The sequence below is a fragment of the Quercus suber genome, unplaced genomic scaffold, assembly GCF_002906115.3.
Source record: "Quercus suber isolate HL8 unplaced genomic scaffold, Cork oak 2.0 scaffold_115, whole genome shotgun sequence".
Classification (NCBI taxonomy): Eukaryota; Viridiplantae; Streptophyta; class Magnoliopsida; order Fagales; family Fagaceae; genus Quercus; species Quercus suber.
The window spans coordinates 949,349-968,764 of NW_027069580.1; the positions used below are offsets into that span (position 1 = coordinate 949,349).

The 19,416-nt window shown below is 32.5% G+C and overlaps 4 protein-coding genes and 1 pseudogene across 4 annotated transcripts; 2 read left to right on the forward strand and 3 right to left on the reverse strand.

The window, feature by feature from the left end:
* Positions 1-248: 248 nt before the first annotated feature.
* On the reverse strand, positions 249-2,255 carry LOC112016209 (uncharacterized). Its single transcript, XM_024048726.2, has 3 exons — positions 1,675-2,255; positions 1,079-1,320; positions 249-683 (listed from the first exon to the last, which is right to left on the reverse strand). Exons 1-3 carry the CDS (start codon positions 2,140-2,142, stop codon positions 434-436), a joined length of 960 nt encoding a protein of 319 aa, XP_023904494.1. The 5' UTR covers positions 2,143-2,255; the 3' UTR covers positions 249-433.
* Positions 2,256-4,133: 1,878 nt separating this feature from the next.
* Positions 4,134-4,646, forward strand: LOC112016212 (uncharacterized). The gene has a single exon (XM_024048731.2). The coding sequence runs from the start codon at positions 4,134-4,136 to the stop codon at positions 4,644-4,646; it is 513 nt and encodes a 170-aa protein (XP_023904499.1).
* Positions 4,647-6,195: 1,549 nt separating this feature from the next.
* LOC111994706 (uncharacterized) lies at positions 6,196-13,561 on the reverse strand. Its single transcript, XM_065775581.1, has 3 exons — positions 12,748-13,561; positions 12,151-12,392; positions 6,196-6,630 (listed from the first exon to the last, which is right to left on the reverse strand). Exons 1-3 carry the CDS (start codon positions 13,210-13,212, stop codon positions 6,444-6,446), a joined length of 894 nt encoding a protein of 297 aa, XP_065631653.1. The 5' UTR covers positions 13,213-13,561; the 3' UTR covers positions 6,196-6,443.
* Positions 6,629-8,308, reverse strand: LOC136068436 (uncharacterized; annotated as a pseudogene).
* A 4,842-nt stretch (positions 13,562-18,403) lies between the features above and the next one.
* LOC112016204 (pectinesterase inhibitor 3) lies at positions 18,404-18,916 on the forward strand. The gene has a single exon (XM_024048723.2). The coding sequence runs from the start codon at positions 18,404-18,406 to the stop codon at positions 18,914-18,916; it is 513 nt and encodes a 170-aa protein (XP_023904491.2).
* Positions 18,917-19,416: the final 500 nt, after the last annotated feature.

Consider the following 19,416-nt stretch of genomic DNA (forward strand, 5'->3'; position numbering starts at 1 on the left):
GACCAAAGTGGAATCGCATGAAAATGTAAGGATGAAAATGTGGTTTTCGCCTTTATTTTTTAATTTATGAAAGTCTTTTGGCTTCTTTATTTTTTCAAAAGCTTCTTCCAAATAAAAAATAACTATATAATTCTTTTTACTAGTAGTTTACACACACACACACTCAGTGAGTCTTAAAACAACAATTTAAATTTAAATATTAACCATCCATGAATAACTGGGATTTGGGGAATCCATGTACCAATATGTGCTTCTCAATCATAATGAAATAACTGTAAAGAAATAGATATTCAAGCAGAAATTCATACTTAATAAAGCAGCCTTGTAGATCATATGATCAGGTCTATTCAACTACTAAGCTTAGTGCCACAAGAGGTGACAGATTGAAATCCTAATGAAACCATAGAAACAGTGCACAAATTACTAATAGAATTTATTTGAACTTCTTAATGAAGTCATATATGTGAGAGCCGATTTCCTCAGCTTTTTCTTGGTTGATGAAGTGACCCACCCCTTCCATCACAACAGCTTCCTCCAAAAACGGCACATCTTTCTTGAAACCACCATTGTGTATGTATTCCTTTGTCCCTAGGGTGGTGTACACCATGTCCAAATCCCCCACTATGAACTTCACAGGCACCTTCACTTGCACTCCGGTCCATTTTTCTGTGACCTCCCAGTTTCTGCAATAATCAGAAACAATTATCAAACGTTTGTTTTATGAATATCAAATTACTGGGACATTTAATGTTAAGGAAGGCCAAGATTTAAGTTTTCATGCTTATATTTGATGTGAACCCAAGATTTTGGTTCTTTTGTTGATTAAAAACGAGCTAGGTAAGCGTCTTGGAAGAGGATCAACTCCATTTGAAATGAATCAATCTCATGTTTCATATTAAATATTACAAATCTCAGATATAGTTATTTTAAAAAACATGACTCTATACATAGTTGGATTTAAGAATTAAAACCTTAAACGCAAACTGGGCACCTAGAATTTGTTAAATATCAAGTCTTAAGCATAAGAAATGTTTTGATATTTAGATTTGAAACATTTTCATTAAAGTTTGTAACATACTGGTCAATTGCTCGGTAGTAGTTCAATCCTCCAGTGAAGCCTTTCTGGTCAAATTTTGTGACATAATAAGTAAGCTCATCTTCTGAAAGCCAAGAGGGCAAGGAAATTGAAGCATTAGTACGGATTCCAAATGCATTTCCTTTAGGGAAGCAGGGTGGACCTGGTTTTCGAATTGAGAAAATGGTCTTGAGTACATTTGTTGTACCAAATTCAGCAATCTCAGCTTCAATTTCTCCTGGTGCCTGCAACACATATGGAAATATCAAAGTAAAATTGGATGTCAATATAAGATGTTAGTTACAAAGTTTTGGTTTTCAATTTTCAGAGCCCAAGATAAGCCTCTTATAACTTGGAATGTAACGTGTACTAAAGTCTAAGCCTAAAAATCTTGGGCAAGAATCATAACAAAGCAAATAATGTGACTTAGAGAGCCTTTGCTCAAATCAAACAAGCATGCTTACCTAACTGTTTCAGCTGTTTCATAGAAACTAGGCACCAATGAGGTAAATGGGATTAAACAAATAAGATTTTAGACTAAAACATGATCATTTAAGCATACAAGAAGCCACATCTGGTTATGTTAACTAAACAAGAACCTGAAATCTGCATATATAGTAGTCATCTCCAAAGAAACCTCGCATTCTATCCATTGGCTTCATCTGTGGACTCCTTGGCGTGAATGGAACACTAAGGCACACAAATGCCTTCACTCTTACAGGCTTAAACAAGCACAGGTACCAACCCATGATGGCTCCCCAATCATGTGCCACAAGAAACACTTGCTCCACACCCAGAGAGTCTATGAGAGCAACAAGGTCATTGACAATGTGATCGCAGGTGTAGCTGGTGATGGAAGTTGGTGCTTCAGTGTCACCGAAGCCCCGGAGATCTGGTGCTACAGCATGGTATCCAAGTGAGCTCAAAGCATGAATCTGGTGGCGCCAGGAGTACCAAAGCTCAGGGAAGCCATGGAGGAATAGTACTACCGGGCCTTGTCCTTTTTCTGCTATGTGCATTTTGATGCCATTGACACTCACAATCCTATGATCTATCCCCTCCTCCATGCCTGTCTCTATGTGTAAAAACTCTTTTTTTCTCTTTGCTCTTTCTCATGAGCTTAACTGCTTAAGCTTCTTGGGGTGGTGGAAGTAGCTAGCTAGTGGATTTAAAGAGAGGTTTTATGACCAGTACAGGAGTTAATGCAGAGCACAGAAAAGTTGAGTCCCTAATTAAATAACTTTGCTACTGCTTTTGGGAAGGGCTAGCTTGGCTTTTCAAGGCAAAGGACTGTCGGGGAAGAACACAGTAACATAACATAAATGCTGGAGCACATGTGAGATTGGTTTAACAAGGAACTTCTCCGAGAAAGTATGTCCGTATCAGGATTACATGTAAACATACATGATAGTATTTTTTAAACTTTAAACTCGCGTACATTTCATTCACCAAAAAAAACTTTGAAAGCGTAAGTCTATGCCAATTTTGTGAAGACATTATTAAAACCTTCTATAGCTTATAGCTAATGGGATGGGCCAGAATACAATTATGACTCAATGTGTGTCTTTTCCCATTTCAGTTTTAAAATATGGTGATATTCATAAAATTAGAAATTTCAACTATGGGATTTGTTCCTCTTAATAACTCTGCTATTGACACAAATTTCACACTCTTTAATTTTTATTTTTGCAATTTGTTGTTCCTCTTATCAACTCTGCTATTGTCACAAAATTTCACTCTCTTTAATTTTTATTTTTGCAATTTATTGTTGGCAAGTTGTAATTGGTTGACAATTATTTTTACATAAGCCTACCATTAAAGGCATGTTTAGTATATTGAATGAAGATTATGACAAGAATTGTAATATTTATTATTGAGAATAAAATGTGTTGTAATAGAATAACTAATCTGTTCATAAGTTTGGTTATGAGTTGTAACATTAGAATATAACTTATGATTTATTTTATGAAATATCTTACTCAAAAAATTATATTTCTTTAAAAATAATATATATATATATATATTATTATATATTTTTTTTTAAATTGAGAGAGAAATGAGTTATTTTTTTTTTATGATTTTTTATTTTTATAATTGTTACTTGTATATGACAAGTTTATTTATTTGAATATATATTAATTTTAGTTAAACTATTGCATTTGCTAAAGAATATCTACTACAAATTAGTTAAAGAACAATAGTTATTCCTTATTTTGAAAAATAACTATTTATAAAAAATGACTATTTTATGCAGTATAAAAATAACTAATTAAAGAATAGCTAAATCATATGAATAGTTATTACATTACAATGTCTATTACAATCTACTAAATATTTACCACCATTCACAATTTATCACTTTAGAAAATTATGGAAAAAAAAAAAGTTGTTATTAAACCTATTCTTAATTTATATGTGCAATTCTGGTTATCTTATTCCTATTTCTAAGGGGTAGAACCCATCAATTTTCCCCCCACCTATATTTCTATTTAGGAAGGAAAGTAAAATCAAGCCCCTTCGTTCTTTTTTTTTTTTTTTGAACCAAAGCCCCTTCGTTCTTAATAATGGTCATGACTATGGAATCAATAACTTATAGATTAATATTGGATCCAAACAAGTACCGAATCTTCTATTAGATAATTAAATGAAATAGAGAAGAACATTCTTATACAACAAGACTTAATCCCGATCAAATAATAATTACTTATGTCAACTAAAAATAAAGGGAAGATGGAAAAGTTTTGCTAGAAACTTGGGAGTGGATGGTTCTAAGTACAAACTCCTTATAATAACCACTGAAGGTCAAAAGGACCGGTTGAACAGTGTGGTTGTGTGGTCATATGTAATTCAATCCCGCACTAAAATATTTCATTTACTTTTTATAGGTAAACTTTCAAAATAGGTAGTTGAACTTAGAACCGATCACATCCCAACTCTTCTCTATATAACCATAGTCCAATAGCTACAAGTTTCTCAAAAACACAAAAAAGAAGAAGCCCAATAGCTACCTATTCAAAAACATAAAATTTATCTGAAAAGAAAACATTATAGTGAAAACATGAATCCCATTTCAAGCCTCGTCTTTGTGCTTCTTTTGACTGTCTTTCCAACCCAAATATTTTGCAACTTGATTGATCAAGCTTGTGGTTACACCTCTTTCCCGATTCTGTGCCATCAGACTCTTACCCCGGACGCTGAGGCCCTTGCAGCTACAGACCTCAAAACTATAGCCAAAGTTGCATTAAAATATACAGAGTCTGATGCTGAAGATTTAGATAACCAAATCATCAAGCTGATGCAGTCAGAATCGAACGCGGACGTGAAGAGAGCCCTAAGCAGTTGCTCTGATTACTTTTTAACTGTAGTTGAGAAAATTCAGGCCGCGCAATATTCCATCTCATCTGTCTCCAATTATGCCCAAGCTAAAGCCTGGTTGGCAGAGGCCTTGGTCAATATACAAAGGTGTGACCAAGTTTTCGCGGGTAAACCCTTCAAGTCTCCAATATCTGACTCGACTACGAAACTTGGCCGGCTGGAAAGCAATGCGGTAGCCATTATCAGTAAGCTCTAGCCTTGATTCCACGTTGACATGAATTAAATTTCCAACAATCAAGTTGGTGCTCATCTATCTCCGTGTTGCCCAAGTTTTTAGTTACCAAAAAAATTAAATAAAAGTCCCATATTCTATAAAGTATCAATAAAATCTACTAGTTTGTACCAGCTTTTTTTTTTTTTTTTTTGTTGGGTTGAATAGTTTGTATTAGCTAATGGTTAGTACAAGAGAAATGTTAACGAGTACCCTTAATAATTCATTTAAAGAAAATTTTTATGAAAAATAAAAAGAAGTAATTAATATTTTGACAATTTTTTTCATTTTTCATAAAAATCGTATTTAAATTTTTTTAAAATATATTATTAATAAGTATTCTAAAAGTGATACCCGTATAACCTTGATATAATTCAATATATCTTATTATTATCTTATTTCAAAAATCTTTCTTTTTTTTACCACAAACACCCGGTAGAAATGATTCCTTTCATTTTTGAGAGTGACATTTGATTTGATTTGACTTTTTCTTTTTTTGTGCGCGTGGATGTGCATAGCGTTGAAACACAAATTGAGATTGAATGAATTAAAAAAAAGTGTTAAAGAATTAAAAAGTTAAAGTTAAAAAATAAGATGGTAAAAATTAATGGAAGAAGAATTAGTAATATTACAGCCGGTGCAATATGGTTCCAAATCCTTGAAACACAACTCCTTCCCAAGCTATTGATCTTTATCTCCATTTTTGCCTCTTCTTAAAATTCGTTCTGAAAAATATTGCAATGTGAGGACGACGTAGAGTGATATAAGATGAAGAATTTGAAGTATTTTAGAAGATTAATGAGGTTGATGGCATTCTAATTCATTTAGGTTATATAATCTTGTCCCAAATATATAAGTGTCACATACAAAATGAGTGCAATGCAATTGTGAGCACAAAATTTTCACAAATTTCTGATTCCATGGGAGGTTTCGCTTACCTCCAGTATTTTTTTAACTGGACATATTCTTTTATTTTAAATATACAATAACAAATGATAGTGAGTTTTAATTTCTACATTTTATTTAGTTAATAAATAATGTGACAGTTTTTCATTAAAATAAAATAAGGTTTAAAAAAAAAAGTACTGAAAATAAGTTAAACTCATTCTATGGAGTCTAAAATAATAATACAGCTTAATTGGTGTTCAATGCATTTAGACGCCATCATATTTACTTAGGCTTTTGCACTTAAATCCAACAATAATAGGGACATGACAAGCAGGAAATCCTTATTTTGCCATTCTTTGATTCTTGCGTAGCCTTTTGGTTTTTTTTTTTTTTTTTGGTTTTTTTTTTTTTTTTTGTTTTTTTTTTTTTTTTTTTTTTTTTTTAATTTATGAAAGCCTTTTGGCTTCTTTCAAAAGCTCCTATCTACTTCTATTCAACTTCCACTTCTACAAAAATAACTATATAATTCTTTGTACGAGTAATTTACACACATCCACACTCAGTGAGTCTTAAAACAACAATTTAAACTCAAATTTTAACCATCCATGAATAACTGGGATTTGGGTAATCCATGTACCAATATGTGCTTCTCAATAATAATGAAATAACTGTAAAGAAATAGATATTCAAGTTGAAATTCATACTTAATAAAGCAGCCTTGTAGATAATATGACAAGTTCTATTCAACCACCAAGCTTAATTAGTGCCACAAGAGGTGACAGATTGAAATCCTAATGAACCCATAGAAACAGTGCACAAATTACTGACAGAATTTATTTGAACTTCTTAATGAAGTCATAGATGTGAGAACCGATTTCCTCTGCTCTTTCTTGGTTAATGACGTGCCCCACCCCTTCCATCACAACGGCGCTCCAAAAATGGCACATCTTTCTTGAAATCACCATTGTGTATGTATTCCTTTGTCCCCAGGGTGGTGTACACCATGTCCAAATCCCCCACTATGAACTTCATAGGTACCTTCACTTGCACTCCGGTCCATTTTTCTGTGACCTCCCAGTTTCTGCAATAATCATAAACTAATTCTCAAACGTTTGTTTTATGAATACCAAAGTACTGGGACATTTAATGTTAAGGAAGACCAAGATTTAAGTTTCATGCTTATATTTTATGTGAACCCAAGATTTTGGTTCTGTTGTTGATTAAAAACATGCCGGGTGAGTGTCTTGGAAGAGGATCATCTCCATTTGAAATGAATCAATCTCATGTTTCATATTAAATATTACAAATCTAAAATATAGTCATTTTAAAAAACATGACTCTATACACAGCTAGATTTAAGAATTAAAACCTTAAACGTGAAATGGGCAACTAGAATTTGTTACATATCAAGTCTTAAGCATAAGAAATGTTTTGACATTTATATTTTGAAATATTTTCATTGAAGTTTGTAACATACTGGTCAATTGCTCGGTGGTAGTTCAATCCTCCAGTGAAGCCTTTCTGGTCAAATTTTGTGACATAATATGTAAGCTCATCTTCTGAAAGCCAAGAGGGCAAGGAAATTGAAGCATTGGTACTGATTCCAAATGCATTTCCTTTAGGGAAGCAGGGTGGACCTGGTTTTCGAATTGAGAAAATGGTCTTGAGTACATTTGCTGTACCTATTTCAGCAATCTCAGCTTCGATTTCTCCTGGTGCCTGCAACACATATGGAAATATCAAAGTAAAATTGGGTGGCATATAAGATTTTAGTTACAAAGTTTTGGTTTTCAATTTTCAGAGTCCAAGATAAGCCTCTTATAACTTGGAATGTAACGTGTACTATAAGTGTAAGCCTAAAAATCTTGGGCAAGAATCATAACAAAGCAAATAATGTGACTTAGAGAGCCTTTGCTCAAATCAAACAAGCATGCTTACCTAACTGTTTTAGCTGTTTCATAGAAACTAGGCACCAATGAGGTAAATGGGATTGAACAAATAAGATTTTATACTAAAACATGATCATTTAATCATACAAGAGGCCACATCTGGTTATGTTAACAAAACAAGAACCTGAAATCTGCATATATAGTAGTCATCTCCAAAGAAACCTCACATTCTATCCATTGGCTTCATCTGTGGACTCCTTGGTGCGAATGGAACACTAAGGCACACAAATGCCTTCACTCTTTCAGGCTTAAACAAGCACAAGTACCAACCCATGATGGTTCCCCAATCATGTGCCACAAGAAACACTTGCTCCAAACCCAGAGAGTCCATGAGAGCGATAAGGTCATTGACAATGTGATCGCAGGTGTAGCTGGTGATGGAAGCTGGTGCTTCAGTGTCACCGAAGCCCCGGAGATATGCTGCTACAGCATGGTATCCAAGTGAGCTCAAAGCATGAATCTGGTGGCGCCAGGAGTACCAAAGCTCAGGGAAGCCATGGAGGAATAGTACTACTGGGCCTTGTCCTTTTTCTGCTATGTGCATTTTGGTGCCATTGACACTCACAATCCTATGATCTATCCCCTCCATGCCTGTCTCTCTTTGTCTAAGAAGTAAAAACTCTTTTTTTCTCTTTGCTCTTTCTCATGAGCTTAAGCTTCATGGGGTGGTGTAAGTAGCCAGCTAGTGGATTTAAAGAGAGGTGTTATGAACAGACAGGAGTTAATGCAGAGCACAGAAAAGTTGAGTCTATAATTAAATAACTTTGCTACTGCTTTTGGGAAGGTCTAGCGTGGCTTTTCAAGGCAAGGGACTGTCGGGGAAGAACACAGTAACATAACATTAATGCTGGAGCTCATGTGAGATTGGTTTAGAGCATTCACAGCAGATGTTGCAAAAAAAAGAATATTTTATAACATCAAAAATCTAATTTATTATTTTATCACGGTATTTTATAACATCTTATTTATCATATATTTTATCATTCAATTCTATACATTAAAATAATATTTACTGTATATTAAAATAATATAAACTTTTTGTTTATAAAAAAATAATATAAATAACACAATAAAATAATATATCTAACATAATAAATAACATCCACAACACTGCTGCCGTCGCCACCACCATCACCACCGTGGCAGCCACAATCCATTGCAAAACAAAAAACTAAAAACAAAACCACCACCACAACCACCGTCATCAACAATCCACCACAAAATCCATTAAAAACAGAGCAACACCCACTAGCACAGCAACTTAAATCCAAAAAACACAACCAAAATCCAAGCAACCCAAACTCACGAAACTACTAGCACCACCAACCCAAAGCCACGAATCCACTTGCACCAGCAACCAAAACCCACAAGCACCGACAACCCACGATCAAGGTCTCACCTCACCTCAACGTCGATGCCCACGATCAAGATCTCACCTCAATGTCGATTTCAATCTCACCTCAACGTTGATGCCCAAGTCGACTCTGATCGGCGATGACGATGATGATGCCCAGAGAGATCGGTGATAACGATGCAAAATGCAATTAGTGAGATATTGGTGATGACAGATCAAGATCAACAATTTATAAGAGAAAGGGAATCATTGAGAGGGAACCGGTGAGAGAGAACAAAGGTGAGAGAGAAGAGAAAAGAATAAATTGAAGAGAGAGGAGAGAGAAAATAGAATTAAAAAAAAACAATAAAAATTATACAATTATTCGTCTGTACCGTTGCAAATTTGCAATGGTATTGTTCACATGTGGCAAAATTTTTGAGATTTAGCACATTTGATAGAATGAATTTTTGGTGTTTGGAGTGGGATATGTGCCAAATTTTTAGCATTTGGCACATATCCCACGTCTGCTATGGGTGCTCTTAACAAGGAACTTCAAGAAAGTATGTCCATGTCAGGATTACATGTAATCATTAATTCATGATAGCATTTTTTAAACTTTAAACTGGCGTTCAATTATTCACCAAAAAATAAATAAAACTTCGAAAGCGTAAGTCTATGCCACTTTTGTGAAGATATTATTAAAACCATCTATAGCTTATAGCTAATGGGATGGGCCAAAATAAAATGATAACTCAATGTGTGTCTTTTCCCATTTCAGTTTTAAACTATGGTGCTATTCATAAAATTAGAAATTTTAACCATGGGATTTGTTCCTCTTAACAACTCTGCTATTGACACGAATTTCACTCTCCTTAATTTTTATTTTTGCAATTTTTTGTTCCTCTTATCAACTCTGTTATTGACACAAAATTTCACTCTCTTTAATTTTTACTTTTGCAACTTGTTGGTGGCAAGTTGTAAGTGGTTGACAATTATTTTTACATGAGCCTAGTATTAAAGGCATGTTTAGTACACTGAATAAGGATTACAACAAAAATTGTAATATTTATTATTGAAAATAAAATGTGTTGTAATAAAATAATTTAACTTATTTATAAGTTTGGTTGTGAGTTGTAACATTAAAATATAACTTAAGGTTTATTTTATGAAATATTTTACTCATACAATTATATTTCTTTAAAAATAATAATTTTAAAAAAAATTGAGAGAGAAATGAGTTATTTTTTTTATGAATTTTTTATTTTTATAACTGTTACTTGTATATGACAAGTTTATTTATTTGAATATATATTAATTTTAGAAACTATTGCATTTGCTAAAGAATATCTACTACAAATTAGTTAAAGAACAATAGTTATTTTTAATTTTGAAAAATAGTTATTTATAAGGAATGACTATTTTATGTAGTATAAAAATAACTAATTAAAGAATAGCTAAACCATATGAATAGTTATTACATTACAATGTCTATTATAATCTACTAAGGCTCCGCTTGGGAGGAGGGAATAGAATAGAATGGAAAAGAATAATTTTAGAATATTCTTTCCTTCTCTTGTTTGGGAGTTTTAATGGAGAGAATGGAAAGTCCATTCCTTTGTTTGGGAGTTTAAGTGGGAGGGAATGGAATGGGTAGGAGGGAACACCCATTCCTTTCTATTCCCTTAAAATCTCAAATTTTCATTCCCCTCGAAATTGGGAGGAATTGGAGGGAATGGAATTAGATTTAATGATATTTTTACTAAAACTCCTAAAATACCCCTATATATTCAACCATTTATTTTAAAACAGAGATTTAATAGTAATATTGTTATAAAATGATTTCATTCCATTCTCTCCATGTTGCTCCCAAACAGAATTACTTACATTCCATTAATTTTCATTCATTTCCATTCCTTTATTTTAAAACATCCAAACAAGGTTACTTAATTCCATTCCATTCCATTCTTTTCCATTCCTTTCCCTTACTTAAATACATTCCATTCCATTCCATTCATTTCTATTCTCTTATGATTGTCTCATTCCATTTCATTCCATTCCTTTATGAACTCCCAAGCGGAGCCTAAATATTTACTACCATTCACAATTTATCACTTTAGCAAATTATGGAAAAAAAAAATAGTTGTTATTAAACCTATTCTTAATTTATATGTGCAATTCTGGTTATCTTATTCCTATTTCTAAGGGGTAGAACCCATCAATTTCTATATTTCTATTTAGGAAGGAAAGTAAAATCAAGCCCTTCATTCTTAATAATGGTCATGACTATGGAACCAATAATTTATAGATTAATATTGGAACCAAACAAGTACCGAATCTTCTATTAGATAATTAAATGAAATAGAGAAGAACATTCTTATACAACAAGACTTAATCCCGATCAAATAATAATTACTTATGTCAACTAAAAATAAAGGGAAGATGGAAAAGTTTTGCTAGAAACTTGGGAGTGGATGGTTCTAAGTACAAACTCGTTGTAATAACCACTGTAAGGTCAAAAGGACCGGTTGGACAACGTGGTTGTGTCGTCATATGTAATTCAATCCTGCACTAAAATATTTCATTTACTTTTTATAGATCAACTTTCACTAGAGGTGACAGATTGAAATCCTAATGAACCCATAGAAACAGTGCACAAATTACAGACAGAATTTATTTGAACTTCTTAATGAAGTCATAGATGTGAGAACCGATTTCCTTTGCTCTTTCTTGGTTGATGACGTGACCCACCCCTTCCATCACAACAGCTTCCTCCAAAAATGGCACATCTTTCTTAAAATCACCATTGTGTATCTATTCCTTTGTCCCCAGGGTGGTGTACACCATGTCCAAATCCCCCACTATGAACTTCACAGGTACCTTCACTTGCACTCCGGTCCATTTTTCTGTGACCTCCCAGTTTTTGCAATAATCATAAACTAATTCTCAAACGTTTGTTTTATGAATACCAAAGTACTGGGACATTTAATGTTAAGGAAGACCAAGATTTAAGTTCCATGCTTATATTTTATGTGAACCAAAGATTTTGGTTCTTTTGTTGATTAAAAACATGCCGGGTGAGTGTCCTGGAAGAGGATCATCTCCATTTGAAATGAATCAATCTCATGTTTCATATTAAATATTACAAATCTAAGATGTAGTCATTTTTAAAAACATGACTCTATACACAGTTAGATTTAAGAATTAAAACCTTAAACGTGAAATGGGCACCTAGAATTTGTTACATATCAAGTCTTAAGCATAAGAAATGTTTTGACATTTATATTTTGAAATATTTTCATTGAAGTTTGTAACATACTGGTCAATTGCTCGGTAGTAGTTCAATCCTCCAGTGAAGCCTTTCTGGTCAAATTTTGTGACATAATAAGCTCTTCTTCTGAAAGCCAAGAGGGCAAGGAAATTGAAGCATTGGTACGTACTGATTCCAAATGCATTTCCTTCAGGGAAGCAGGGTGGACCTGGTTTTCGAATTGAGAAAATGGTCTTGAGTACCTTTGCTGTACCTATTTCAGCAATCTCAGCTTCAATTTCTCCTGGTGCCTGCAACACATATGGAAATATCAAAGTAAAATTGGGTGGCAATATAAGATGTTAGTTACAAAGTTTTGGTTTTAAATTTTCAGAGTCCAAGATAAGCCTCTTATAACTTGGAATGTAACGTGTACTATAAGCGTAAGCCTAAAAATCTTGGGCAAGAATCATAACAAAGCAAATAATGTGACTTAGAGAGCCTTTGCTCAAATCAAACAAGCATGCTTACCTAACTGTTTCAGCCGTTTCATAGAAACTAGGCACCAATGAGGTAGAGGGGATTAAACAAATAAGATTTTATACTAAAACATGATCATTTAATCATACAAGAGGCCACATCTGGTTATGTTAACAAAACAAGAACCTGAAATCTGCATATATAGTAGTCATCTCCAAAGAAACCTCGCATTCCTTCCATTGGCTTCATCTGTGGACTACTTGGCGCGAATGGAACACTAAGGCACACAAATGCCTTCACTCTTTCAGGCTTAAACAAGCACAAGAACCAACCCATGATGGCTCCCCAATCATGTGCCACAAGAAACACTTGCTCCACACCCAGAGAGTCAATGAGAGCAACAAGGTCATTGACAATGTGATCGCAGGTGTAGCTGGTGATGGAAGTTGGTGCTTCAGTGTCACCGAAGCCCCGGAGATCTGCTGCTACAGCATGGTATCCAAGTGAGCTCAAAGCATGAATCTGGTGGCGCCAGGAGTACCACAGCTCAGGGAAGCCATGGAGGAATAGTACTACTGGGCCTTGTCCTTTTTCTGCTATGTGCATTTTGGTGCCATTGACACTCACAATCCTATGATCTATCCCCTCCATGCTTGTCTCTCTTTGTCTAAGAAGTAAAAACTCTTTTTTTCTCTTTGCTCTTTCTCATGAGCTTAAGCTCCATGGGGTGGTGGAAGTAGATAGCTAGTGGATTTAAAGAGAGGTGTTATGAACAGTACAGGAGTTAATAATGAGCACAGAAAAGTTGAGTCTATAATTAAATAACTTTGCTACTGCTTTTGGGAAGGTCTAGCGTGGCTTTTCAAGGCAAAGGACTGTCGGGGAAGAATACTGAATACAGTAACATAACATTAATGCTGGAGCTCATGTGAGATTGGTTTGGAGCATTCACAGCAAATATTGCAAAAAAAAGTAGGATTTTATCGCATCAAAGAATTATTTTATTATTTTACCACGGTGTTTTATAATATCTTATTTATTATATGTTTTATTATTCAATTCTATACATTAAAATAATATTTACTGTACATTAAAATAATATAAACTTTTTATTTATCAAAAAAAATAATATAAACAACACAATGAAATAATATATCTAACATAATAAATAACATCCACAACACTATTGCCGTCACCACCACCATCACCACTGTGGCAGCCACAATTCATTGCAAAACAAAAAACTAAAAACCAAACCACCACCACCATAACCATCGCATCAACAATCCACCACAAAACCCATTAAAAACAGAGCAACACCCACTAGCACAGCAACTCAAATCCAGAAAACACAACCTAAAACCCAAGCAACCCAAACCCATGAAACTACTAGCACCGCCAACCCAAAGCCACAAATCCACTTGCACCGGCAACCAAAACCCACAAGCACTTACAACCCACGATCAAGATCTCACCTCACCTCAACGTCGAAGCCCACGATCAAGATCTCACCTCAACGTTGATTTCGATCTCACCTCAACGTCGATGCCCAGGTCGACTCTGATCGGCGATGACGATGACGATGCCCAGAGAGATCGGCGATGACGATGCAAAATGCAACTGGTGAAAGATTGGTGATGACGGATCAAGATCAACAATTTATAAGAGAAAGGGAATTAGTAAGAGGAAACCGATGAGAGAGAACAAAGGTGATTGAGAAGAGAAAAGAATAAATTGAAGAGAGAGGAGAGAGAAAACAAAATTTAAAAAAAAAAAAATTATAACAATTCTTTGTCCGTATCGTTGCAAATTTGCAACGGTACTGTTCACATGTGGCAAAATTTTTGAGATTTGACACATTTGATAAAATGAGTTTTTGGTGTTTGGTGTGGGATATATGCCAAATATTTAGCATTTGGCACATATCCCACATCTGCTGTGGGTGCTCTTAACAAGAAACTTCAAGAAAGTATGTCCATGTCAAGATTACATGTAATCATTCATGATAGCATTTTTTAAACTTTAAACTAGCGTTCAATTATTCACCAAAAAATAAATAAAGTATGTCTATGCCAATTTTGTGAAGATATTATTAAAACCATCTATAGCTTATAGCTAATGGGATGGGCCAAAATACAATGATAACTCAATGTGTGTCTTTTCCCATTTCAGTTTTAAACTATGGTGCTATTCATAAAATTGGAAATTTCAACCATGGGATTTGTTCCTCTTAACAACTCTGCTATTGACACGAATTTCACTCTCCTTAATTTTTATTTTTACAATTTGTTGTTCCTCTTATCAACTCTGTTATTGACACAAAATTTCACTCTCTTTAATTTTTACCGCCACATGACTTTACTAAATTGCAGAAATTTTATTAAATTTTTAGATTTTTAAAGAACTAAAATGGAATAGTATACTGCTAAGACTCTAATTCATTCTTATCATTAAATAAAATTAGATTAACATTATTTTTTATTTCTCAGGATATATTTATTAAATTAAGGGATAATATTTAACATACAAAAATTTAATTTAGATAATTATCAAATTAACATTATTTTTTATTTGTTAGGATATATTTCTTAAATTAGGGGATAATATTTAACATTCAAAAATTTAATTTAGATAATATTAATCATCTAAATTTTCAAAATTTTAATATTATTAAATTAATATTATTTTATCAGAATATCAAGCTAGAAAACTTGATTATTAAGGGATAAGCACAATCCAAAATCTTTAAGAGGTGATTAATATAAATCTATCCTAAGAAACAGTATATATCTCCAATAATTTGATAATCTCTATCTGCTCTAAAAAATAGTATATATCTCCTTTAATTTGATAATTTCTATGTTGATGACTTTTAAAATATATATATATATATATATCAAAATTCCTTAGAGCTATCAGCCACACGCTATCTTTCTCTCTCTCTCTCTCTCTCTCTCTCTCTCTCTCTCTCTCTCTCTCTCTCTACTCTCTCTCTCTTTTTTTTTTTTTTTTAATTTTGTATTTTTTATATGTTTTGTTATGTTGAATCAACTCTTTTCTTTTTTTTTATTCTATTCATATGACCCTTTTTTAATTCCAATTTTTATGGGATAAAAACAAACACATTGATTAGATATCTTTAATTTCAATAAGATTTAAATGAATTATATTTCAAATAGAACTCCACCAATATATATAGAACCTTATATATTCTTTTTGGAGTGAAGCTTATTTCAATATGTAAATGCATAAATCCTATGACAATGCAAGTATGCATTCTTTCTTCTTTTATTATTATTATTTTCATTTTGTTTATTTTCTTTAGTGTTATTATTGGTTTTTTGTTTTCATGTGATTTTAATTAATGAATTCAAAACATTCGAAAGCATTGTCAAGTTTCTAAAGGCTTCTTCTTCATTTTTGTATTTTGTTTTTATTAAATTGATTAGGTTTTGTGTATTGGTTTCCTTTTGTTTAAACTAATTTTTTTAGCTTTGATCTAATTTATATGCTTAGGGTTAGGGTCTTAGAATTAATGAATAAATATGGTTAGAATTAATAGATTAATTTTAACAATTTTCTTATTTGATTTTTATGTTACATCAAATTATCAAGATGTTCTACACATGTATTCTTGAATTATCAACTTTAATTTTAATTTATAATATTATCAAGATTATATTAATTTTAGATTTATCAATTGTTTAGTACTTTTTTTAAATAATTATCAATTTAAAATTCAATTTGGAATTATCAATTAAATTTAGTTTTAGGAAGATATCTTACCCCTCATTTTAGTGAGATAATTATTTACACTTGATAATTTTTTCTTTTATCTATATTGAATCTATTAAAATATATAATTATTTATACATTTATTTTATAAGCTTTTTCATAAAACCGTGCAACGGATAGGCCTATAACTAGTATATATTAATTTTAGAGATTATTGCACTTATTAAAGAATAGCTATTACAAATTTTTTAAAGAAGAATAGGTATTCCTCATTTTGAAAAATAATTATTCATAAGAAATAACTATTCTATGTTGTATAAAAATAACTAACTAAAGAATAGCTAAAATATATAAATAGCTATCACATTACAATGTCTATTACAGTTTACCAAATATATACTAACACTACTTATATTATCCATCATTCACAATTAGTCACTTCAGCAAATTATGAAAAAAGTTGTCATTAAACCTATTCTTAATTTTTATGTGCAATTCTAGTTATCTTATCTCTATTTCTAAGGGGTAGAACCCATCAATTTTCCCCCCGCCTATATTTCTATTTGGGAAGGAAAGTAAGATCAAGCCTCTTCATTCTCAACAATGGTCATGACTATGGAACCAATACTTTATAGATTAATATTGGATCCAAACAAGTACCCAAGCTTCTATTAGGAAAATAGATAATTAAATGAAATAGAGAAGAACATTCTTATACAACGAGACTTAACCCCGAACACTTTGATCTAATTTATATGCTTAGGGTTAGGGTCTTAGAATTAATGAATAAATATGGTTAGAATTAATAGATTAATTTTAACAATTTTCTTATTTGATTTTTATGTTACATCAAATTATCAAGATGTTCTACACATGTATTCTTGAATTATCAACTTTAATTTTAATTTATAATATTATCAAGATTATATTAATTTTAGATTTATCAATTGTTTAGTACTTTTTTTAAATAATTATCAATTTAAAATTCAATTTGGAATTATCAATTAAATTTAGTTTTAGGAAGATATCTTACCCCTCATTTTAGTGAGATAATTATTTACACTTGATAATTTTTTTCTTTTATCTATATTGAATCTATTAAAATATATAATTATTTATACATTTATTTTATAAGCTTTTTCATAAAACAGTGCAACGGATAGGCCTATAACTAGTATATATTAATTTTAGAGATTATTGCACTTATTAAAGAATAGCTATTACAAATTTTTTAAAGAAGAATAGTTATTCCTCATTTTGAAAAATAGTTATTCATAAGAAATAATTATTCTATGTTGTATAAAAATAACTAACTAAAGAATAGCTATCACATTACAATGTCTATTACAGTTTACCAAATATATACTAACACTACTTATATTATCCATCATTCACAATTAGTCACTTCAGCAAATTGTGAAAAAAGTTGTCATTAAACCTATTCTTAATTTTTATGTGCAATTCTAGTTATCTTATCTCTATTTCTAAGGGGTAGAACCCATCAATTTTCCCCCCGCCTATATTTCTATTTGGGAAGGAAAGTAAGATCAAGCCCCTTCATTCTCAACAATGGTCATGACTATGGAACCAATACTTTATAGATTAATATTGGATCCAAACAAGTACCCAAGCTTCTATTAGGAAAATAGATAATTAAATGAAGTAGAGAAGAACATTCTTATACAACGAGACTTAACCCCGAACAGATGATAATTACTTATGTCAACTAAAAATAAAGGGAAGATGGAAAAGTTTTGCTAGAAACTTGGAAGTGGATGGTTCTAAGTACAAACTCTATATTCAGCCAACTCATAATAACCGCTGCAAGGTCATAGGGACCGGTTAAACAGTGTGGTTGTGTGGTCATACGTAATTCAATCCTGCACTAAAATATTCCATTTACTTTTTATAGATCATCATTCAAAATAGGTAATTGAACTTAGAACCGATCACATCCCAACTCTTCTCCATATAGCCATAGTCCAATAGCTACGAGTTTCTCGAAAACACCCAAGAAAAAAAAGAAAAAAAAAGTCCAATAGCTAGATTGACCGCACCTATTTAAAAACATAAAATTTATCTGAAAAGAAAATATTATAGTGAAAACATGAATCCCATTTCAAGCCTCGTCTTTGTGCTTCTTTTGGCTGTCTTTCCAACCCAAATTTTTTGCCAGAACTTGATTGATCAAGCTTGTGGTTACACTTTGTACAAGTCACTGTGCCTAAGCACTCTTCAATCGGACTCTGAGGCCAAATCAGCAAAAGATCTCCTGACTATAGCCAAAGTTGCACTAAAACATACAGGGACTAAAGCTCGCGAAATAAATGCGGAAGTCAAAAAACAGCGAGGTTCGGCAAAGGACGAGGGCTTGAAGCAAGCCCTAACCGATTGCGCTGAGAACTATGGAGATGCAATTGATCGAATTCAGGACTCGACCGTTGCCTTGGGAGATAAGAAATATAGTGATGTTAGTACATGGGTTTCAGCTGCCATGAACGATGCAGACTCGTGTGAGCAAGGTTTCCAGGATCAATCCGTCAAGTCTCCAATATCTGCTTCGAGTACCACATTTACCCAGCTAAGCAGCAATGTGTTAGCCATTACCAATCACCTCTAAGCCTTGATTCCATGTTGACATGAATAAAATTTCCAATAATCAAGTTGGTGCTCATTTATCTCCGTGTTGCCCTAGTTTTTAGTCACCAAAAAAATTGAATAAATATTCCATATTCTTTAAAGTATCAATGACATCTACTATAGTTTGTACTAGCTAATGGTTTATAATTGATACAATTCAATACATCTTATTATTATATTATTTCATGTTTTGTTTTTTTTCATAGGCTCATAGCACGAGCAATGCATGCTTCTTAAGGCCCTAACACAACCAATATTAGCTGCAATAGAATGCATGTTAAGTCTTAGGTCTAATGCAACGTACCTCTAGCTTAGACATTATAGAATTGAAAAAAAAAAAAAAAGAGAGAGAGAGAGAGAATTTAATTCAGACTCTCAATAAAAGAAAGGAGCCCAAAAGATTGGTGCACTAGTGACTAGCCACCAATAACAATTATATGAAGGAATTGATTCTTGTAGTTGACATTATGATAGGCATAC